Source organism: Symphalangus syndactylus, chromosome 5 (genome assembly GCF_028878055.3).
Source record: "Symphalangus syndactylus isolate Jambi chromosome 5, NHGRI_mSymSyn1-v2.1_pri, whole genome shotgun sequence".
Taxonomy (NCBI): domain Eukaryota; kingdom Metazoa; phylum Chordata; class Mammalia; order Primates; family Hylobatidae; genus Symphalangus; species Symphalangus syndactylus.
Window position 1 is genome coordinate 59,816,766 of NC_072427.2, and position 25,266 is coordinate 59,842,031.

A 25,266-nucleotide genomic window follows, 5' to 3' on the forward strand; every position below is an offset into this window, starting at 1 on the left:
ATGAACTGTATTGTGACCAAACATTTTAGAACTCGCTCCAAATGAGTCAAGTCCCCTTCAAATTAGTGACTTTTATTCACTTATCCACCTAGTCATTCCCTCTCAGACACTAATTCTTCAAATGTTATCACTTAAATGCATAGTATTCTTATTTTGGGGGACAGTGTTTTCAACTCTTCAAAATATATTTAACAGTGGCAAATCATCATCTGAAAATATATTTATTTCTTGAATCGCTAAAAACTCATCTAGAGTTAGGCTTAATGAATAAGAAAAACAGGTAACCAATCTGGATAAAAATGTTTCAAACAATACTACAGTATGACTCAGGCAATGAAACTGACTCAAAGGAGAAATTCCAAAAAACCATTATGTAATGAAAACATCAGTTGATTACTGATAGAATAATTAATTTCAAAGGTGGCTATTAGGAAACATCACTGATTTGAATTAGGTTCTAATATTTTTAAAGTTATCATTTAAAGGTCACATCTGTTCTCAGGCATTAAGTACACAAATAGAGTAACTTGATTTAATATAACCAAATATTTGGAGGGACAGTAAGATCTGCATGAGTTATATCTACACATACACATTTAAGCTGATGATAAATGATGCTTTTTCATGAATAACTCAAGATCTCTAATTTATATAACAACCTATATTGGATATTTTGCTGTAAAGAAAGAGAGAAAAAAAGAAAAAAATTAAAATAACCCCAAATGCTACCAACCAAAGACTATATTTTGATATATATGCTGCCAGGTCATTTTGTATAGATTATCTGCACACATTTCTGTATGTATGTATTGCAGCTCCTTTTTAAAATGAGATACTATAGATATACTTTGCAGCTTTTTTCCACTTAATATAGCATAAACATTCTTCCTGTTAGTAAATACAATGTTATCATTCTTAGTGGCTATCTAGTATTTCTTTTATATGGAATATGTAATAATGCAATTAATCCCTACTGACAGATATTTAGGTTGTTTCTCATTTCCAAAATAATTTGCAGTGATGAACATGAAGCATACAAGTCTTTGCAAACTTGCCCAATTATTTTTTTAGGATAAATTCCTAGAAGTGAGAGCACTGCTTTTAATACATGCTGACAATTTGTCCACCAAATTATTTTCCTACTAGCATTGTATGAGAATAAAGTTTCCCCAAACCTATCGCAACAGTGAGCATTGTTAAAGACGTGAAAATGTGATTCAATGATTTATACTTGTTCTAAAATATGAATTGCATATTCATATTTTCCTATTAGGCTTGATTTTTTAAAGCAATTTATGAGTTCTATAAATATATTCAGAATTCGACTTATTGTTTGTTAAATATTGAAATAAATTTTAAATACAGAAAATAAATCTTTTCTCCAATCAATGTTTTTATGATTTCTGCTTTTGTAACAAGCTTAGGAAGACCTTTCTCACTCCAACACTATATATTCATCAATATTTTCTTCTAGTAGTTTCTAGTTTGTTTATAGTTTCTTTAGTGCATGTATTTTTAATCAATCTGATATTGATTTTTCGTATGCTATGTGTAAGGTGGGGTTCCAACTTTCCTTTTCTCCATGGCCAAATGGTTAAGTATCACCGATTTAGGCATACGTCAGCCAGCAAATGCAAAATAAACTTACAAGCTTCCTATTTTTTCTTACCTGATAGAAGTAAGGATTAGGTTCAGATTCTCCCACTCCTTGAAAATCTTCAACATTAATGAGCTGGAAGTCATACAGTAAGCCAGCATTTGCTGTACTAAACTCTGGCAAGAGCTGCACATGGGGTAAGTTTCCTAGATTCTTGTATCGCCAGTTGTAGAGGTTGCACAAGCTTTCCAAAGACAAATACCCCCACAAACAGAAAATATTAGCAGTGTAAAATATCTTTTAATATACATAAGGAGGTTTCTGTTTCTGTGCTTCTTTTAAATTTTCATGTTAGCCATTTTGGCTCATCTTTTAAGCAATAATGCTCTTTCAACCTTAGCTTCCCTACTTCAAGTAACCAAGGGTCAGAAGACTGAAGGTACTACAAAAATGAGAGTTCTATTATGCTCTCTGAGGTCAATGCTATCTTTATCCCTTAAATTAAAAAATCAAGGAAGACGAAAAATTGAGGACATTTGGGGGTAACTATGAGATGGGGCCTGCATCCTTTATGAAGTAAGAATTGGTGTGTTCTCCTTTTGTTCACTTTTTTTTTAGATTTCAAAATTATATTAACTGTATATCTTTTGGGGACATGATGAAAGGAGAAGGGACAATGAAAAGAAGCCTTTAGATTATAAGTTATATAAATTAATCTTAATGAATGAAATGAAGGAAATAAATTATTTGGTCCATTCATATCTCTCGCAGAAGTTGACAAAAGTGCTTTTGGATTTATGGATAGCCAAGTTCCTGGATAGCCAGGAATGATAATAGTCTACACAAAAGCTATTCACAAATATTTGGATCATGGAACAAATGTCCTTAAATTTGAATAATTTTTTTTCCTGTCTCCTTTACCTTGCTCTGGCTCTCCCTTGAGCATCAAGGTCAACAGTCGGAACTCCAACGCGAACAAAGCGAGTGAAGAGAGACTGCTCCATGTTTGAGTACTTTTGAAAGGCCATGTTCTTAATAACTGGAGGTAACTGGTGATGATCGCCAATCATAATCCATCGTTTTAGTCGGCTAAATCCATCCTGAGGATTCTAGAAATGAAAAGTAAGGAAATGGCAAAATACTCTATTATCCTCTAGTCTCCAATTTATTACCTGGGAGACTCACTCTTCATCAAACAGCTTCCTTATCTTACAAATTACCAATCTTTACCAGCTCCACAAAGAGGAGTCTAGCAAATTTACAGAACAATTTGTGAACCAATTATGGATGTTTTTGCTCTTGGGTGACAGTGGGTGAGGGAGAATGGAGGTATTTAGAAGGCAAGCATGGAATTACCCTACTTTAATAGGCAGGGTAATCCAAAGAGGGCTGGAAGGATTAGGTCAGCATTAGGTAACGAGTACACATAAGGAAACAGAAGCCCAAGAAGAGAAATGGAAAGATGTGAAATAAACATGTTTCACAATTAGCTGAGGACCAATTCTGAACCCACTAATGCAGTAAAAACTACCTTCTTTAATTATCTACACTACTACTTCAATTTCCTACTCTATATGTCTCCTAGTTCCTTGAAACATATCCTGATAGAATACATTCCAAGTTCCAAGTAGCTTCACTTATAAAAACAACTTTTGGAACTCAATTTATCTGCATATTAGAGTGGTCTCTAATCCTTAAGTTGGGAATTCCACATTTTGTTTTTAATGCTTCAACAGTAAAGAATATTGTACAGTAAAAAACATTCTTAAATAGCACAATTTAGCTCAAAAACTTAGGCATAAAGAAAAGCAATGCACTCAGTGAATATGAAAAAATAATTCTACAAACAATTATAACGAAAGAAATGAAGAAACAGCTCATCTTCCCACCAAATTGCACAACAATGTAATTTTCTTGATTAAAATTACTAAATCTTTTCAAAACTACAGAAATAAACTATGAATTTTTAAATAGTACTTCTGGAAGCAAAACTACTACTAAATAGCCAGTGAATAGATTGAAGAAAGTTTACAGGCTTAAAATAGAATACCAAACATAATGAAGTTAAGGAAAATACATAACCATGGCAATCAGCACACCCAAACTGTACTACTTTCTGATGCTGTCCTCATCATTCTTAGAACTCTATTTTCTTTGCCTCAGATCTTATATTTCTTACCTGTAGAAGAAGAGGGATAAAAGTTTCTATCTCCAGAATCTGAGCAGCCTCTTCCATCAAAATGTTGTCATACTGAGAAAGAAAGAGGAAAGCTTGTCATAAAGACAGCTTAAAAGCCAAACAACTACCATCATAATCATCAAAAAAACCCCAAATAATTTCAGATAAAAACGACAACATACAAATTATTCAGACAGATAAAAATAACAACATACATATTATTCAAACAGAAACTTCATGGTCTTATTTATCATTATGCCTCTGCATTTCCAATTCAAGTATTTGACTTCAGGAAAGCCGCCTAAATATACAACTTTACATTGAAGAGATCTTGTGTATCATTTCTTGAATTGCAATGCCAATTTGGTCCTTTTCAATTTAGTTCTTTATTTCTACATCAGAAAGCATCAATTTATAATTATATATGAGGTCGTTCCCTTTGGTACTCTTACTCTGGTAGCATTTTGGGATAATTTTTTTTTCCTATATGAATCCTACCCATCACAACAATTCATTTCAGTCTCACCCCTGGGCATTCAATCCATCACCAGAGCATGTCAATTTTACCTTCAAAACTCTTGAGTCTATTCATTTTTCTTTATTTCTACCAGCACTACCACTCTAAAAATCCAAGCCACCACTATGACTACGGATAGCAAACTCCTTACTAGTTCCTCCTCTTCCTGTCTTGACTCCTCTAAGGCACTTACACAACTCCTTATTTCAAATCCTTCACAACACTGTTTTAGGGAAAAAAATTCCTTAACATTGCCAGCAAGGATGTATTTACCAAGAATCTATATTCAATCTAGTCCCTGACTTCCTCTTGTACTTTATCTTTCTCCCTACTCACTAAGCTTCAACCACAATGACCTATTTCAGTTTGTCCAAAATGGCAAAACCTTTCCTGCCTCAGGCCCTTTGCACATGCTATTCTCTTCACTTTTAGTCTAGTTGGTTCTTTCTTATCCTTAAAATATCAGCTTAAAAGCCTCTTTATCTAGGCCTTCTCTGACCTCCCAATCTAAAACTGATCTCAAAGTACTAAAGTACTGTTCTTTTGTCTTCCAGACCTTCACAATTTGTAATTATATCTGTATATTTACTTGTTTAATATCTGTATCTTTTCCGTAGCCCAGTTCCCAGTAATGTTAGGTATTACACATCTGTAAAAGAACGAAAAATCAAGTCTTTCTAAAACATGAGAAAATTTCATTCCTTCTTTGATAATTACTACTCTTCTATCTCATTTAGATCTAGTCTCAATATGTTTTATCTTTCCTCTTCACTTCTAATTCTGATCGTTACTTAGTATGACATCTTCTTGTTTTGGTACAATACCTTCTTCTTGAATCTAAGTACACATTAGAGTTCAGTTGCTTTCTGTTTTTAAAGATTTCTCCCATTATTTTATTTTCCAGGGCGGTGGGAGATGGGGAGAGCATATTTACTCTGAATGTTTGATTAACTCTCCTCTTCTAAAGTTATGGTTCAATTCTGGACTGTTATTGAAACTACTTGAAGGTGTAGGCATTTCCCTATTATAATGATTAGGTCATTTTTGTGGGAGCTGAACAGAAGGAGGAATTCAAACACTCACATTTTCTAAGACGTCCCTGTGTAGACTCTCAAGATAACAGGTATAATATGCAAAACAGAGTGGGGGCAACTCAAAAGGAGATAGCTTAAAAAGTCTGCTTTCTGAAAATCAATTCTGAAAATATAATGCAATTTTATTTATAAAAACATATTTATAGATTTTGCTTTTTAAAAGGGTGATTTTAATTCCAAAGCAAAATTATCACTACTTTAGCTACTTGCTCCATGTATTTATTAGTCAGATCATTCATTCAACCCTTACTAATCTCTACCAACATATTACACGTTGGGTTGGCACTCAATGCTCCAGGCCAGGTACCAGGCGAGGAGCTTGTCTTTGTGGACTTTCAAAGGATTCCTAAATTGTACAGCCACCGTTACCAGTTCTATGGTTCTTTAGTGGATTATAGCTGCTAGGATGGGGTCAGGGTGGTGTAGGAGTAAGGGCACAACAGACTTTAAATTCTTAGAAAACCATGTTTCAATACTAGCTCTGTAACTGATTACCTGTGACTCTAAGGTAGTATCTCTCTTGAGTCACCCTTTCTCAACTATGAAATGGAGATATCTTGGCTGGGTGCAGTGGCTCACAGCTGTAATCCCAGAACTCTGGGAGGCCATGGCAGGTGGATCCCTTGAGGTCAGGAGTTCAAGACTAGCCTGAACAACATGGTGAAACCCTGTCTTTGCTAAAAATACGGTAAGTTGGTTGGGTGTGGTGGCGTGTGCCTGTAATCCCAGCTACTCAGGAGGCTGAGGCACTAGATGTGCTTGAACCCAAGAGGTAGAGGTTGCAGTGAGCCGAGATCATGCCACTGCACTCCAGCCTGGGCAAAAGAATGAGACTCTGTCTCAAAAAAAAAAAAAAAAAAAAGGAGATAGCTCATATAAAGATCTAGTTGTGAAGAAGAGAAATAAATCATTGTAAACATAGAACTTTGTACACTGTAAACACAGAACTTGGTACATAGCTGACGCTCAACAAATGATGATTATTATCATTGTTCACTTTTATTATCATTCTGATACATTTCCTTCTACAATTTCTACAACTCAAAATGGGTTTAAGATGATCAACATTGAATTAATAATTCCTGAAAACAGACAAGCTAATTAGAATTAATATTTAACTTCATGTTTGTAAAAAATTGGGGCCGGGTGCGGTGGCTCATGCCTGTAATCCCAGCACTTTGGGAGGCCAAGGCTGGATCACTTGAGGTCAGGAGTGACCAGCCTGGCCAACATGGTAAAACCCTGTCTCTACTAAAAATACAAAAATTAGCTGGGCCTGGTGGCAGGCGCCTGTAAACCCAGCTACTCAGGAGGCTGAGGCAGGAGAATCACTTGAACCCAGGAGGTGGAGGTTGAAGTAAGCTGAGATCGCACCACTGCACTCTAGGCTGGGCAACAGAGCAAGGGTCTGTCTCAAAAAATAAATAAATAAATAGGCTTCAACAAAATACAAATTGAAACAAGTGATAGACTTTTGTTAAAAGGTGATGAATTGAACACATAATGATCACCACTATCTCTGGAAACCCCCTAAAATAACGCTTGACATTATATAGTGAAATTGTATCCCAAAGAGTTAAAGAAACCAGCAACTAACAGAAATTCTTGAGTTTACAGGATGATAGATAAGAAAAGAAACACCTTGCTGCAAAGCTGAAACTTCCTTTGCTTCTAAGATAATAAAACTGGCTGAAACTGGCTGGAACCAATATAGCCAACCAGAGTGAGCGCAGAAGGAGCTTGCTTACATCACAACCCAAATTTCTACCATGTTTCACGTTAACTCCTCTAGAATCTACACATGCCATCCAAGAGGTAGCATGAAGAGAGAACTGCGCATGCTTGAAGACTTTCCAGACCCCTTTCCTTCCACCAATCACTTACTAATCCCAGGATCCACCCCCTATACCTTTTCTAATAAAATTACTGCCTTAAAGCCAGCATGGGGACATAGATTTGAGCTTGACTATGTTCTTCTCATGAGTCAACTTGCAACAGAAGCTTTTTTTTTCCCTCAAAAACCTGGTGTTAGAGTATTGGCTTCTAGTGCACCAAGCAGCAAGTCCCTTTTGCTTGGTAACAGTAGGAATGGTTTAAAGAGGCAATTAGACTTCCTCACTTCAAGGAACCAAATGAAATGTCCCTCTCTCTCACCCCCAATAGACAACAGGTTTAGTGTCTGGAGAGGATCTTGGAACTTGGAGAAAGCAGGCAGAGTTAAGAGGGTGGGATCAGATATAAGCACCATACAAAAAGTGGGAATTATGTCAAAAGTCTGTGTACATAACTGAATGTGGAGAAGTCTGGCTCTCTTTCTCCATCCATCTCCCACAACCCAGGGATCCAGGAAAGTAAGAGTCCTCTTTCTCCCTTCGTATCCCTAAGACATATCACTGAAATTTCAGAACTCTAGGGACAAAGAAAAGATTGTAGGGCTTCTTGACAGAACAAAAATGTAAAACAAAATACATTTAAAATCATGGTTTTGGGCTTCTGAACAGCTACACTGGAAGACAGAGAAAACGGAACAATTCTTCAAAATTCTTAAGAAAAATTATTTCCAATCTAGAAACCTATACCTAGCCATAATAATTAAATGTGACAGTAGATTGAAAACAGTTTTTGGACATGGAAAGTCTTAAAAATATTACCTCCTATGCATCCTTTCACATGAAAGATACTAGAGGATGTATTCTACTAAAAATACAGAAGAGAAAGACACGGAATGCCCCAAAACACAGAATCTGACATATGAGAAAGGCAAAGGCTTAGAATGGATGCAATGTGAACTGAAATAGGTCAGGAGTATCTAGGAGAGAGATCTCCAAAAACAAGTATGTGATGTGTCTAAATGTACTAAGAAAATATTTTAAAACTAAACAGTTTTGGGTTGAATTGGTGATAAAAACAGGAAACTAAACAAACAAAAAAGGCGAAAATCATTAATTCCAGAAAGAAAAAAAAAAATTGTGCATGAAAGGAAAACTAATCATGGTATATTCCCTTGCTTGGATGTGAAAGTGTTCATGTGTTAATAATGATGTAAATACCCAAAAGTGAGCAAACCAAAGTTATGACATAACTATATTTGGAGCATTAAGGAAGGAAAGGTGCACACACACATGCATGAATGTGTGTCTATTTGTCCTCTGGGTCAGCACAGAATCAAAAGACAATGCCTAAAATGGAAATTTACCATTCTTGACTGATATAGATGAAAAGGACAAAATCTAAAAGAGTTGAAGGATTGGATAAACGGGATGGATGAGCATAGTGGGGGACTGCCTTTTTTTGTTAAGTGGACCTACAAGGTTTTTAAAACTCTTAAGTGTGATAAAAATAAAACTTCAAAATCAAAAATATAGAAAACCTATTAGCACTCATGCTAACTACCCTTTGACGTGTAGCATGATTTAAATGTAGAAAATGACTACTGAAAATTTGATAAGTAGTATTCTTTAGAACACAGGCAAAAGCTCCATGAAAGCAAAAAATGTTAATTATGGTTGCATTATTTTCCCTTGTTATTAAGCTATGATTTAATATCAAAGTATATTTTATATGTCAGCCCCAAGAACAAAATATTTAGGTGAAAAATTCTCACTAATAATTTGCAAAAGGGTAAGTTCACACCACTAGGGTACGTTCACACTACCTTTTAATAAATTGTCGTATGTGTCCTACCTGGCAGCTGAAGAACCTTGCATCCAAAATAACAATTTCATCACCTTGAATTTATTTAGCGCCTATCTTTCAGTGAGCTCACAACATTTTTAAATTGTCAGTTACTTTAATCAACAAGTGAATTATTAAGTTTTAATTCAAACCTGTATACAGAACTGTTTTAAACAACAGACAAACCAGTTGCAGGAAAGTTAAATGACTGTTAAAATCTAAGTTCAGATCAGTATCACTAGCAAAGTCACAAAAAATTTGCAAATTCAAATTTACTGCTCAATCATTACATTCCACTTCAAATGAGTCACAGATTAACAGGCTATTTTGTCCTCCTGTTTTTATCATATGATGAAACCATTTTAATATCTCATTTTGCAGTCTAAATAAGAGTATTCCATATCCTCATATGAAAGGCTTTTCATTTGCTAAGTACACAAATAACCGGAATGGTTGTATGTTTAATATGTGAATAATCTAAGCATACAGATGTCTAATAGATGAAAACCACTTTGTTTTTTTTTGTTTGTTTTTGTTTTGAGATGGAGTCTCACTCTGTCGCCCAGGCTGGAGGGCAGGGGCACAATCTCGGTTCACTGCAACCTCTGCCTCCTGGGTTCAAGTGATTCTCCTGCCTCAGCCTCCCAAGGAGCTGGGATTACAGGCGCATACCACCATGCTCGGCTAATTTTTGTATTTTTAATAGAGACAAAGTTTCACCATGCTGGCCAGGCTGGTCTCAAACTCCTGACCTCAAGTGATCCGCCCACCTTGGCCTCCCAAAGTGCTGGGATTACAGGCATGAGCCACCACACCTGGCTGAAAACAATTCTGAAATGTTCTTTTTATAGCTTTTACTTCTGTTTGGAGATATTTTTATTATTACTATTTTTTTAATTAGGTGAATTTTAGGTTTTTTTCATAAGCTTTATTTGGAGATTTTTAAATAAGTGATACTCAGTAAAAATAAAACCTTAACAACTATGAGAATTTGGTCAGACAACCATATGGTTATAACATTACCTAATGGAAATATTACTAATAACTAGATTCAGAAAAATTAGATTCAGAGTTCACTAATCACGTAAACATGGGATATTATCATCCACTTATAAAAGAAATATTTTAAGGTAATTACAAATACAAACTTCAGTAAGAAGTGAGCCAATCTCTGATAATCTTAAAAAAAAAAAAAAAAAAAAAAAACTACCATAAGTCTTTACCTTGAAACCTAGCTTGACCAAGTCATGTCGTTTTAAGGCAGCATGAGTACAGGTCATAGCAATAATTTTGGCTTCTTTCACTAAAAGGTATTTAGATCTGTCCAGTCCACTTCGAAGCAATTCAGAGGCTCTGAATTCCTATGGAAATGAGGAGCAATGAAAGATAATTTTAGGAAAACGGAGTTTTGCACATAACCACACAATCCAGTCAGACTTAATTCCTGAGAAATTAACATAAATATAAACTAAGCCTAATGAATTATAATTCTGTTCATTATGATTTGGGTACTAATTGAGTTTAAATAATAGCTGATATAAAAGTTATAATTCAAACTTTTTCATATGTAAGGTAAAATATGTACAATATAAACAAGAATACTGAATAAAATTCAATGATCATTGTACCTGTATTACTCAACATCCCTCCAGGAAAATGGAAACGATTTCAGGTATTCATATCAAAGGAAATTTTAGCAAGAAACTGGTTATACAAGTGATAGAGGAACTATAAAGGTAATATAGCATAGAAATTAGAGACAGCAGCAGTCACTATCATCCCTAGACTAGAAAGAATAAAGGTAGGAAGTGGTATTATCAGAGCCCAAGGACTATAGTCACACAAAAAAGCTGGAACCACAAGTTTTTCCAGCAGAAACTGGAATCATGAAAGAGATGAAACCCAAGGCAGAGGAAACTAATGAAGAAATACCTTGGTACTCTCTCATCGGCTATACTAAGCAAGAAGTCAGCTGACATAGGAAGCTGGGAAATTAAACCTGCAAGGATAAGCCAGAACATCAACCATGGCAGAGGATCCCCAGCAGAGCAGAAAAGGGTATGGAAAAACAAAAAACATTTGTTTTTTAAATAATTAAAATATTACAAATATAGATGAGGTACCCTGTATAACCTTCTGCCTACTCCCTTCCAAGGCAGCTATTATTATGAATTGAGTATGTTTTTATCCTTTTACTTTGTGTTTATGTAACCATAAACATAATACTTTACATTTATTATTCTGTACCTACCATCCATCCACTTAACCATATACATTTCAATATTTACTGAACATATACTACATATCTGATACTGTTCTAGGAAGTAGGTATGTAATCACATCTAAAAGATACAAAGACAAGAAACAATGTCCCTGACCTTTCTACTTTCTACCTGAAAATTTAATCCTAAATTTTCTTACTGAGGAGTCTGAGCCTGAATATGATCCCCTTATAGGACCACTGTAATTTTTCAATGAAGTTTGCTATCTATTTTTGCAATGATGATTCTGCAATGATGTGGCAAAAACTAGGAGACATATCCAGGGGGCACTGGGTTCCAGACATGTTCTCTGTTCCCACTGTGTAGCTATGACTCATTTCACTTTAATAATCAGAATCAATCATCCTGGCTACTACAGCAACCCCACTATTTTACTGATCAAGAGGCATACAGGACTTAGAATGGCCACATGGCAGTCTCAAATTCCAATTCAAAGAACTATTATTGAATTTCTTGATGGAAGCATTCCTTTCTCAAAAATACTAAGACCTTTACATCAGGAAAGCCAGAATAAAGATCCAATTTATATCTTACTTAAAATTAATCTAATTTCTAAGATTTGAATATTTTGGGCCAGGTATGGTGGCTCACACCTGTAATCCCAGCACTTTGGGAGGCAGAGGCAAGCAGATAACTTGAGGTCAGGAGTTCGAGACCAGCCTGGCCAACATGATGAAACCCTGTCTCTACTAAAAATACAAAAATTAGCTGGGCATGGTGGTGTGCACCTGTAATCCCAGCTGCTCGGAGGCTGAGGCAGGAGAATCGCCTGAACCTGGGAGGCGGAAGTTGCAGTGAGCCAAGATCGTGCCACCACACTCCAGCCTGGGCAACAGGGCAAGACTCCGTCTCAAAAAAAAAAAAAAAAAAGATTTGAATATTTCACATTTACTTCAAAAAAAAAAAAAAAAACAAAAAAACAAAAAACTAAAAACCACTAAAGGGAAGTTCAAAGAACTTGAGAATCCTTACCTCAAGCTGCGTAAAGATTTTCTTAATGTGCCTGAAACATCCTTCAGCAATTTCCATGTCTTCTTCATAAGATCTTCCTTTAAAAATGGGTTGAGGAGCATTTGCAAAGTATTCATGGAAAGGGAAGAAAGTGGAGACTTCCGTAACATCTGGCAATGTACTACCTTTATTTTTCACTTTGCTGATATACTCTTCCCAGCGAGACATTACCTGTAGAAAAAAGGACTTGAAGTTAACTGCTAGCTAATTATGATGTTTTAAAGCATAAATAAATAAATCTTATAAAAACAAGATCTGCTAGGTGAAAAAGAAAAAAAAGAAATTCAATCTTTGATCCAATATAACTGTTCTTCATTCCTGTAACTGACAGATTGCTCTTCTGTTATAAAAGTAACCTTGTCTTTGGAGAAAAAAAGGCTCTTTAATAACAAATTTCTACAAACTGGAAAGAGCCTTAACATCATCTCATGGAACTCTAACTCGGACAGTTCAGATTCTCCACGTAACTCAAGAGAGTTTATTATTAATGCTTAAAAGAAATGTAAAGGAAAGAAAGCTCTCTGGACAAAGAAATTTCTGATTTTTTTCATCTCTGTTTCTCTCCATATATGGTAAGCTCAGCTTTAGCAGCTTTTTAATCAATTTGGCACTTGTCAACCCTTCTGTCAGATTTTTAGAACATTTATAAAGAACGTCTGGTTAAGCTGAGTGTATATTTGAAAGCTTATCTTATGACTTTTGTGATTATAGTTCAATTACTTTGTATAATGTTAGCTATGCGTCTACCAGCCAGTTACTATGTAACCTCAATTTCTGTAACTCTCCCAGGTCTTTTTCTGTTATTATCTCCGTGTTTCTCAAAAGTGTAGTCCTTATGCAAAATATCTGAGGAGCTAAATAAAAATGTGGATTCCTGGATTCCACTTCTATTGAATGAGAAGCTATAGGAACAAGGGCTAGGAATTTAACTCATAAACAACTTTCCCGATATGATTCTTAAATGTTGAAAACTGCCAATTTACACTGTGAAGCCTCAAGTTCATTTTTCCCAAATTTATTACATAAACCTTCATAATTTATAGGTTATTTTCCCCACTTTTAAACATTATTTTCACTGAAAGCCAAGTAATTTTCTGTGTCAAAAAAGCATTTAAGCACGATCTTTACTCCTTTATGCAAGTCCTAAACAGTCTTGAATCTTATGTAGACTATATTATGTATTTTCCCTGCTTCACAAGAAACCACGAAAGCTGCTCATTTTGAATGGACTTAACTGGTTTGTGATATCCACTTACAATGAGCTTACAATATTATAATTTATATCTAAAATCTATAATTGGCATTAGAACAAAGAGAACAAATAAAGTTATACAAAAATCTTCATTAGCCAGTTATGTCCTAGTCCATTTAAAATTATTAGTAATCCAACTGACTATTAAAGTTTAGTTTTATTCACTTTATTTGGCTATTTCTCATTGGTTTTCATACTTCCAAAATTAACCCTAACAAAAGTAAAAGTACATCTTTATATTGAAGTCAGAAGACTTTAACTTCAAGACCCACTGTGCAATTAGTTGTAAGACATAATTTATTTCTGGAAATTTGAAAGAAGAATGTTTTCCTTCATTAGCTGATTAACGTATACAATAAAAGTCAACTGTACTTTGTTGCCACTGGCTAGCTAGAATATTTATTTAGTTGTATTTCTACCGTAAAAAAAAGAAAAAAGAGTGACTAGAACTTTGTCAATAGAAAGAAAAAATGTAAAAAGTAGCAACATTGGTCTTTCACAGAATGAGTCATCAAGCAAAGTTATTTAGCAAAGAAAACTGAAGATAATACAAAATACATTTAACATTCATAAATATAGCATTTGCAATACCATATATTCTAATCTACTCAAAAAAATAAGCTTTCATGAAGGATCACAAGAACTCATTCCAGCTTCCAACTGGGGTTCATATTATGATGAAGTATGATTCAGAAACCCTTAATATCTTACCTGGTATAAGAAGAAATAGCCTGCAGTTTCACAGGTATATGAGGCATCTCCTGGAACCCCTAGACTCTTTTGCAATCGTTTGACTTCTTCTAAAAGTTCTATTCTTCGAGCCAGAACATAATTAACTCTTCCATACCTAGACATTTCAATTAGGCAAAATGACAAAACTGTAATAAAGAGACTTTGAAGGAAACAATCAGCAAAATTCAAGAAAATCATAATAGCAAAGAAGGGGAAAAAACTAGAAAATATGGCTTCTATTTAACTATTGGTGGTAGTTCTTGGGTTACTTTACACAAAACCTACTTAGAGTAGGCCGGGCATGGTGGTTCACGCCTGTAATCCCAACACTTCGGGAGCCTGAGGCGGGCAGATCATGAGGTTAGGAGATTGAGACCATCATGGCTAACATGGTGAAACCCTGTCTCTACTAAAAATACAAAAAAATTAGCCGGGCATGGTGGCTGGCATCTGTAGTCCCAGCTACTCAGGAGGCTGAGGCAAGAGAATGGTGTGAACCCGGGAGGCGGAGCTTGCAGTGAGCAGAGATGGCGCCACTGCACTCCAGCCTGGGCAACAAAGCAAGACTCCGTCTCAAAAAAAATAAAAAAATTTTAAAAAAAGCTACTTAGAGTATACTCCATGGAACAGCATTGATCTGCAAGGGTGTTACTGGTCTAGGAGGAGGGAAAATCAACTACATCACTAAATACACCACTTAGTTCAGGTCTCAATCTTTCTTCTCACAACAAGACACTTTCACAAAGAAGAAAGTAGGACAGTGCATTCTGGTGCTAGTTTATTTCATCACAGACCAAGAACATGTAAGTTCACAAATTGGCTGCTTCAAACATCACTGTTTTACACTATATAAAAGTAGGTTAGATCTAAAGGCTTTGAAAAGTAATTTTTAAATGTTTTTGATTATCTCTGTCATCTACATATCCCAGTACGTAACTTGGCACCCAAACCTAGCAGGTTCATAATGTTTGCTGAATCAGTAAGAAAACTGAAGTTTGGAGAGTACCTTGTCCGAAAACACACAGTTAGGGAAGAAAGTAGTGGAACCAGAATTAGATCCCAAATTCTATGCACATTCTTTTCACACCACCACCACAACAAAGGGTCTCCCATAACCCTTTAATGCTTAAAATAAGACTAAAATAATTTAATCAGTCACTGTTGTTCCCATGTTTAAAGACTCAACAAAAGAAGAAGTCACGTTCCTAGCTGTCTGTAGTTCAGAGATTCGCATTTGAGGTAGCAAGGGATGATTAAGAATAAAAAAGAGATCTAAAACGTGATCTATGATTGAAGAATTTTTCAACTTGCAAGGATATAAACATATGGCAGATAACTTTTTTCTGCTTGCTTATCTATAAACTTTTATCTACAATGAACACTTTGTTAATGAGAAAAAAATCAGGAATGCTTACAGACTCTGTTAATAAAATGCCAAAATTCTTGTGAAGTAATGTTAAACTTAAAAAGCAATAGACAGGCCAGGCATGGTGGCTCACGCCTGTAATCCCAGCACTTTGGGAGGCCGAGGCAGGTGGATTACTTGAGGTCAGGAGTTCAAGACTAGCCTGGCCAATATGGCAAAACCTCGTCTCTACTAAAAATACAAAAATTAGCCAGGTGTGGTGGTGGGTGCCTGTAATCCCAGCTACTCAGGAGGCTGAAGCATGAGAATCCCTTGAACCCAGGAGGCAGAGGTGGCAGAGGTTACAGTGAACCGAGATCATACCACTACGCTCCAGCCTGGGTGACAGAGTAAGACTCTGTCTCAATAAATAAATAAATAAATAAAAGCAATATACAGTACAATTAAACTCTACTATCTGCTCAATTAGTACACTATTACACTTAAAAGATAAAGAATTATTTTTAAAAAGCAACATAAGGCTGGGTGCGGTGGCACACACCTGTAATCCTAGCACTTTGGGAGGCCAAGATGGATGGAATGCCTGAGCTCAGGAGGTTGAGACCAGCCTAGGCAACATGGTGAAACCCCATCTCTACTAAAACACAAAAAAATCAGCCAGGCGTGGTGGTGGGTACCTGTAATCCCAGCTACTCAGGAGGCTGAGGCAGGAGAATTGCTTGAACCCAGGAAGCGGAGGTTGCAGTGAGCTGAGATGGTGCCACTGCACTCCAGCCTGGACAATAAAGTGAAACTCTGTCTCAAAAAAACAAAAAAAGCAATATAAAAATTACAAATAACAGCATTACAGAAAAAGACTAGCAAAAAGTTGTTTTAGGATAGTGTAATTATGGATAACCACTCCTCTACAACTTCACCAGATTTTACAATTTTTTCTTCAGAGAAGGTGATACTACTTTTATTGTGAAACAATACTCAGAATTTTTCTTTTTAATTGTACGAGAAAAAGAATATGTCCAATCAAATATGCAAACTAACAATATCTAGGTTATGTGTCAGAATTAAAAAGTATATTTTTTCTAACAAATTTGGTGGTATCCGAAATCATCGTAAAAATTCTACCCCTATTCTAATATTCTTTAAAAACTATAAATTCTGCTTCAATATAATTGTAGTCAAACATTCTATTAGCACCTTCATGTTCACTGAATTCTGAATTATTAGATTTTAGAGTCTAACCTACCTTTGTAAGTTGGCTTTAAAATGAGGAAATACCTACGGGATGAATTCAAAAGTATTACTGGCTAATCTGAAATTAAGAATATAGAGCCCTAAATAACTTATGGCATGTTGTTCTTTGCCCCTCTGCAACATAGTGACTTTTTAGAAGCTAAGTGTTCAGTAAGCTCTATAATACAAGAACTCAAAATAGATGCACATAATAATTTAAAACTCTTTTAATGTCTATGATCAATTCGTCAAAGATCATGTTTAATAGCCAAAGGCTACATTAAATATGTCCAGCTGTTAATTGTGCTTATTATCTAAAATTGGTCTTTAAAAATGGATTTAAATATAAATAAAATGAGACATTATAAAGCAACTTTGAAGGAAAAAAATTAAAATACTAATGGCAGAAGAAATCCGACTTGTAAAGTTTTAGTCAATTCACAGTATGTAATATCAAACAAAGTCCAGCCAAACTGGCAAGAAGTATCTGAAGTTATACTTATAACCCCAAAGCTTATATTATCATTAATCACTAATTTGTTTTTTTTTTTTTTTTATGACAGAGTCTCGCTCTGTCGCCAGGCTGGAGTGTAATGGCGCAATCTCAGCTCACTGCAGCCTCTGCCTCCCGGGTTACAGCAATTCTCCTGCGTCAGCCTCCCGTAATTTCTATTTCAATAAATAAATCAACCTCCTAATTGGTACCTAAAATATATGCAAATTAAATGCCTGAATAAGATGTGAAAAAGGAATCACTCAAAGTTGTACAGTTTTGAACTGGAAGCATGAAAAATTACCTCAATAAATAGAAAGCAAAAGGCAATCTGCAATTTTAAAAAGATTAACAAGATCATTCTCTTCATTAACATAATTGTGTATTTGAAGACAAAATGGCATAACCATACACAATTGAAACTGAGGGACATCATGACCAGATTTCTAGGTCAACATATAGTCTTAGTAAGTTACATTAGAACCTTTCAGAATTAAGTTTCAGTATTCATTGCTCTCTTCTTCTTTAAGATAATAAAAGAAATGAAAACTAAATAAAAAATCCCTTTTTACACTGTTACTCACTCCCATTTGCTCACCTGCTAAAATCTTTCTCTGTCTCCAGCTCTTCTTCTCCATGACCAAGACGCAGTAGGTGGCGCTCATCAATGTCTAATGCCATGATTTTCTCAAACAGCTGGTTTAGGGCCTAGAGAATAAAGCAAGAAGGGTGATGCCACCTTTAAACGTGGCAAAAACTAACATTTAGAAAGAATCAAAGTTGAAACACAGAAGTAAATCCGCCTTATATTAGGCCATTTATAATTTAATCAAATAGTATTTATATTGATTTCTGATATTGTCATCTATGTCTATTTGGCTGTATGGATAACTAGAAACCATAAAACCAACCACCCATTAAACATCTGCTTTTAATTTATGAAACGAGAAAGGCATTGGCTCAGATATTATTTCTTCCAAGTTGTAACAATTCCTAAAATAAACAACCACACTGAGTTTCATTTCATTCAACAGCATTTCCTTGGGTTGCAGAGAACTGAAAAAGCTTTTGCAGTTGGAGAAAGACAATAAGAAGGCAGTGAGTGTGTAGGTAGAATACATTAAGAGGGACCAGAAGGTGGAAACATAAATTGCATCTTTCAAATCTTAGTCTGAAAGTCTAATGTTCTCAATATAATAAAGAGCAGAGCACTCATTTATTGCAAACTATTCTGATGAAAGTCATTTAAGTGACTAATTTCTATCTATGAAATGTTCATAATTAGGGTTCCCTCGAATCCTAGTATTCATTATCTGAACTTCTGCAGTTACAAGGTTTTACAGAAAGGCAAAAGTTTCATAGTATGGAAAGACTCGCTAATTAAGGTATTATTTAAAAATGAGCCGCCATTCAAACATCTCTCCTCACTTATCACTAGTCCAATCCTGCCTGTGAAGTCAACATCCAGTCTTATAAACACCTAGGTTATATAATGTAGATATAGATATCCTTGACCATCAAAATTCTAGCAATCTGAGCTCTGAAACTGAAGAGATTTAACACAAATTTTCAGAAAAATCCCTCAGTATCCAAACTCTTGATACTCATCATCCAAAACTCGGCACCCAACAGAGCAGATTACATGGTGTTACTCACTATCCAAACCTTCACTATTCAAACTCAAGAACCACATAGATTTAGAGTAAAAGTAAAAACAAAAAACAAAAAACAAAAACCCCACAAACTTGCACACTATAATCCCAGAAGAAACTACATGATTTCATTGTGAATTAGAGTGATTTTGGAGAACTACTTGAACTATACATGCAAATGAAGATCTGTCAAACAAAACAGTTAACTGAAGGAAAATAATCAATTTGATGGGCATCAAGGGAAAGGATTTGAATTTCAAAAAACCAAAGCAGGTGTTTAGCAAGCAGTGAATTATGTGTCTATTTTTGCAAATTAATCTTTTCAATGATTGTGCTATACAAATCAATCGTAAAGTGAAGGATAACTATAGAAAGCCATATCAAGGTATGACAAAACAGTAAAAAATATGTTAAAACAACACATGAATTATTCTGTTCATCCTAAGAATTTACAATAGGCATATTACAGAACAAATTTTATAAACAGAAGAAAAAAACTTTTCATAATTTGTTTCTTTTATCAAGACAAAGTCCAAATTGATCCCCCTTCAACTACTACAAATTCGGTATATTAGACGTGTTATGTCCAATATATTATGTAATATGTTGTTATACAATTATGTATAACATATTCAGTATATTGGATAAGTTTACTACTTATAAACTTCAAAATATATAAAAATATGTCAGGCAAATGAACTGAATAGTATTATTTTTAAAACCTTACAAATTAAAAGTTAATGATCACCAGAATAATCGATACTTGGCATTCCAAAAACACAGTGCTTCTGTGTATACCAACTCTTTTTAAGACTGGTCAACTGAAGTCACCACTGTTAACATAAACTCCGAGAAAAAACTTTCAGAGGTTTCGACTACCACACAAATTTCATAATGTGCTTCAGGATGTTCTCAGAGTTGCCTGTCTCATTTTATACCAGATCTAATAAATGTTCCTTGTTCTTCCCTCATTTCTGACAGCTTCAGAATGAATAACGTAGAATACAGTCCCTTCATGTAATACAGGTATACATTTCACATGGATTTGAAATTTAATCCAGTATCAACGCACTTTAGACCTTAGTCTTTCAGGAATATTCATTCTACTAAACGAAGAAAAATGCTCCCAGTAAGGGTTACTGCTTATAATCTCAAAGTAAAAGTTCTAGTTTAGTGTAGAAGGAAAAAATGGCAATTTAATTTAATCCAAATATCTAACCATATATCCAAATAGTCTTAACTTTTTCGTATTATGACCCTCTCCAGTAGAAACAAACGATTGGTTTTATGTATCTCTCAATGTCATCTCATTATAAGCAGTGATAATCCAAGAGTAGCTCAATAGCAAATACTCCTCAACTTACAATGGGGTTACATTCCAATAAACCTATCATAAATTGAAAAATCCTAAGCTGAAAATACATTTAACACACCTAACCTGCTGAACACCATAGCTTAGCCTAGCCTATGTAAAACATGCTCAGAACACATATATTTGCCTATACCTGGGCAAAATCATCTAACACAATGTGCCTATTTTATACTGAAATGTTGACTATCTCATATAATTTATTGAATAGCAAAATAAGAGTGACAAACAGAATGGTTGTAAGGGTACTTGAAGTACAATTTCTGCTGAATTCATATTGCTTTCACACCATCATAAAGTCAAAATATTATAGGTCAGAATAAAAGTAGAACCAAAAGTCAGGGACCATTTATACCAATTAGCCTTTCCTGGTATTTAGTGGTACCTATGATCTGATTTTCATACAAGGAGAAATCATCTATTAATACATTCATTTCATGAATCCCCTGCTCCTTCCTTATGTTAGGAACAAGTGCTCAGTGCCGCAAGGAAGAACCAGCACTCAGACAAAAAGTTTTCTCAGCAAGGCAATAACTGCAGGTGGGTGCCACCTGCGTCAGTCACGTTCGCAAGAGCACACTGAACAAAGGAGAGAAGGGTTTTTATCCCTAACTCAGCCCCTGTATCTGTGTCCTTTCCCCATTGGCTGGAGTAAGACCACACAATCTAAACTACCCTGATTGGCTAAAACTTAAGCTTTTCTAAATATGGTCAACGTGTGATGGGGAAGTAAGGGAGAGGAGGGGGTCCTCATGGGAAACCAGGAGCTAATGCATTCCCAAATAAAGGAAGGAATGTGAGCCACAAACCGGCTGAGACTTAGGCATGCCAGAATATGTCAGGGAACAGGTAGGCCAGGCTCGGAAAAATGGAGAACAAAGAATAATGAAACTAGATTTCTTGAAGAGGAACTTATTGTGTCCCACACTTACCTCCCCCTCAACCCCTAACCTGCATACCTACGTGCATGCGCATGCACACACGCACACACACACGCACACACACACGTACACACACACACACATACACAGTCATTTACCTGATTGGAATGAGTAACAATTAGAGTCCTCTGTTCTGGGAAGTTGTGGTAGATGTTGGATATAATCTGAACTGCCACATCTGTTTTGCCTGTACCAGGTGGGCCCACAACCTACAAAGAAGATGAACACATAGCAAGCTACTAAGTCATCACAGTTATCACACATTGTTAGAAAAAGTGAAGTACAAACCTGAAAGATAAAATTAACAAACTCAGTAGATGGGCCCAAGAACAGAATGAACAGGACAGAGGAGGAACTTTGAGACAGATCAGTAAGCTACGCAACCTGAATAACAGAAAAAAAGACTGAAAGAAATAGAGACTCATGAATCTATAGAACAACATTAACAAGTCTAACACTCATGTCAACAAATTCTAAGAAGGAAAGGAAAAAGAGTATGGCATAGACAAAATTTTAGAAAAATCATGGCTGAAAATTTCCTAAATATGGCAAAAGACATAAATCTACAGATTCAAGCAGCTCAGTGAACCCCAATAGAATAACCCCAAAGAAATCCAAGCCCAGATATACCAAAATTAAATGGTTAAAAACAAAAAGCAAAGAAAAAAAAATCTTGATAGCAACCAGAGAAAAATGATGCATTACATATTACAAAAAGATGTTTAAAATGACTTTTGATTTGTCATCAGAAAACACAGAAGTCAGAAGGAAAGGTAATAACATGTAAAGTGCTAAAAGGAAGAACTATCAACCCACAATCCTATGTCCAGGTAAAATATCTTTTAAGAAGATGAATTAGAGACATTCTTGCATGAAGAAAAACAAAACTAACTCATATCTAGTAGACATGTTATAAAAAGTGGTTTAAAAAAAAAAAAAAAGTTCTTCAGACAGAAAATGCCCACCAGAGGAAACTTGGAATATCTGGAATGTAGAATAAACGGCAAATATAAGAGGCTATTTTTTCCTCTAGAGTTCTTTAAAATACGTATACAGTTGAAAGCAAAAATTCTAATACTACCTGATAGTATCTTAATGTATTTAGATGTAGCACATAAAACAACTACAATATAAAAGGGGAAGGAAGGTAAAGGAATCTTTATGGGAGTAAGTATTCATGCTTCATTCAACCTGAAGTGACATAATACTGATTTTAAGTAGGCTATGAAAACTTAAGTATATTGCAAATCCCTAGAGCAGCCACTAAGAAAACACTACACCCAAAAATATAATGAAAGAATATGATAGGCCAGGCACAGTGGCTCACACCTGTAATCTCAGCACTTTGGGAGGCTGAGGCAGGCAGATCACTTGAGGCCAGGAGTTCAAGACCAGCCTGGCCAACATAGTGAAACCCAATTCTCTACTAAAAATACAAAAATATCAGCTGGCCGTGGTGGCGCACACCTGTAATCCCAGCTACTCAGGTGGCTGAGGTACAAGAATCACTTGAACCTGGGAAAGCAGAGGTTGCAGTGAGCTAAGATGGTGACACTACACTTCAGCCTGGGCTACAAAGTGAGACTGTCTCAAAAAAAAAAAAAATATATATATATATACATATATATATATATGTATATATATATATATAATAAACAAAAACATAATACTCAAAACTATTCAAATAACACAACAGAAGGCAGGAAAAGGGAAACAGAAGAATACAAAATAAAGGGAACAAATAGAAAATAAACAAAAAATGATAGGCCTAAATTCAAATGTGTCCATTAATTTGCATTAAATGTGAATAGTCTAAACACGCAAGTTGGAAGACAGAGACTCTCAGAATGGATAAAGCAACATACCTAAAGTATATGCTGTTTATAAGAAACTCACCTCAAATATAACAAGTAGAAGTAAAATGACAAACAAAAAAACAAAAAACAGAAAAAGAAATATCATGCAAACACAACTTAAAAGAAAGCTGCAGTAACAATATCAGACAAAGTAGACTTCAGAGCAAAGAAAACTTCCATCAATGAAGACAGACATTACGTAATAATAAATGGGGCCAATCACCAAGACAACATAACAACCCTAAAGGTGTGAAGCACTTATCCATGAAGGTTCAAAATACGTTAAGCAAAAATTGACAGAACTAAAGGAGAAACAGACAAATTCATAATTATAGTGAGAGACTTCAATAGTCTGCTTTCAGTAATCAAGAAAACAACAGACAGAAAATCAGCAATGATAGAGAAAAATTAAATAACAACATCAACGAAATGGATCTAATTGACATTTATAGGACAATCCACTCCAAAACAACAGAATACACATTCTTTTTTTTTTTTTTTTTTTTGAGACAGAGTCTCGCTCTGTCGCCCAAGCTGGAGTGCAGTGGCGTGATCTCGGCTCACTGCAAGCTCCGCCTCCCGGGTTCACGCCATTCTCCTGCCTCAGCCTCCCGAGTAGCTGGGACTACAGGCGCCCGCCAACACGCCCGGCTAATTTTTTATATTTTTAGTAGAGACGGGGTTTCACCGTGTTAGCCAGGATGGTCTCGATCTCCTGACCTCGTGATCCGCCCGCCTCGGCCTCCCAAAGTGCTGGGATTACAGGCTTGAGCCACCGCGCCCGGCCATACACATTCTTTTTAAGTGCACATGAAATAGTCAACAAGAGAGATCATATGCTAGGCCATAAAACAAATTTTAACAAATTTAAAAGCAAAAACCAAAAAATTAAAATCATACAATACGTTCTCTGACCAAAATAGACTTTGACCAGAAATCAATAACTGGAAGATTACAGGGAAACCTCCAAATACTTAAAAATTAAACACACTTCTAAATCAGTTGTCAGCAGACTTTTTCTGTAAAGAGCCAGAGAGGAAGCATTTTCAGCTTTGCAGGCTAAGCAATCTCTGTTGCAAGTACTTATCTCTGCCACTGCAGCACAAAAGTGGCCATAAGCAATGCAGAAAACAAGTGAATGATATATTTGCTAATTACCCTGATTTAGTCATTACACAATGTATACAGTCATCAAAACATCACATCATACCCCATAAATATGTACAATCATGTCAATTAAAAATAAAACTTTTAAAAAATGGGCAGTCATGTTCTAATAAAATTTTATGAACACTGAAGTGAGCAGCAAGATCTCTAAATGCTTAAGAACCTACACTTACTTATAAACACTTAAATTCATCAGGATTGCTGTACTTGAAACAGAACACATTCTAAAATCTGTTACTTACTTCTAGTCTTAATCTATGTTTAAAAAAAAAAAAAAAAGTGTGGCTAGGTGCAGTGGCTCACGCCAGTAATCCCAACATATTGGGAGGCCAAGACAGGTGGATCACCTGAGGTCAGGAGTTCAAGACCAGACTGGCCAACATGGCAAAACCCTGTCTCTACTAAAAATACAAAAAAATAGCTGGGCATGGTGGCGGGTGCCTGTAATCTCAGCTACTTGGGAGGCTGAGGCAGGAGAATCACTTGAACCTGGGAGGCGGAGGCTGCAGTGAGCTGAGATCGCGTCACTGCACTCCGGCGTGAGCAACAAGAGCGAAACTCCGTCTCAGAAAACAAACAAATAAACAGGTGTAACAATTCTCTTACCATAGTCAGCCCAGGCTGCATTCCAGCACGGATGGCTTCTATCTGTGTATGAGTGAACTGAATCGTATTACTGCAAGTGAGAGTAAATAAAAAGTTGGTACAGTTAAATGATACTTACTATAATACAAATTTAGACAACAATGACCAGTGGTCTAAACATCTGCTCTGTATTTATCCCAGTTCTCTCAAACTCTTCTGAATGACTCCCTTCACCTCTACCCCCCAACACAGACAATTAAAATGGAAT

At 35.6% G+C, this 25,266-nt stretch overlaps 1 protein-coding gene across 1 annotated transcript in view; it reads right to left on the reverse strand.

Moving 5' to 3' along the window:
- AQR (aquarius intron-binding spliceosomal factor) overlaps window positions 1–25,266 on the reverse strand; it is a 116,950-nt gene that overhangs the window by 16,392 nt on the left and 75,292 nt on the right. Inside the window, exons 22-30 of the mRNA XM_055278617.2 lie at window positions 25,020–25,089; window positions 21,489–21,599; window positions 18,027–18,136; window positions 14,319–14,454; window positions 12,317–12,526; window positions 10,286–10,423; window positions 3,777–3,848; window positions 2,519–2,706; window positions 1,670–1,841 (exon numbers count right to left, since the gene is read on the reverse strand). Of these exons, the coding sequence (XP_055134592.1) occupies window positions 1,670–1,841; window positions 2,519–2,706; window positions 3,777–3,848; window positions 10,286–10,423; window positions 12,317–12,526; window positions 14,319–14,454; window positions 18,027–18,136; window positions 21,489–21,599; window positions 25,020–25,089 (1,207 nt within the window). The remainder of the gene's footprint in view (window positions 1–1,669; window positions 1,842–2,518; window positions 2,707–3,776; window positions 3,849–10,285; window positions 10,424–12,316; window positions 12,527–14,318; window positions 14,455–18,026; window positions 18,137–21,488; window positions 21,600–25,019; window positions 25,090–25,266) is intronic.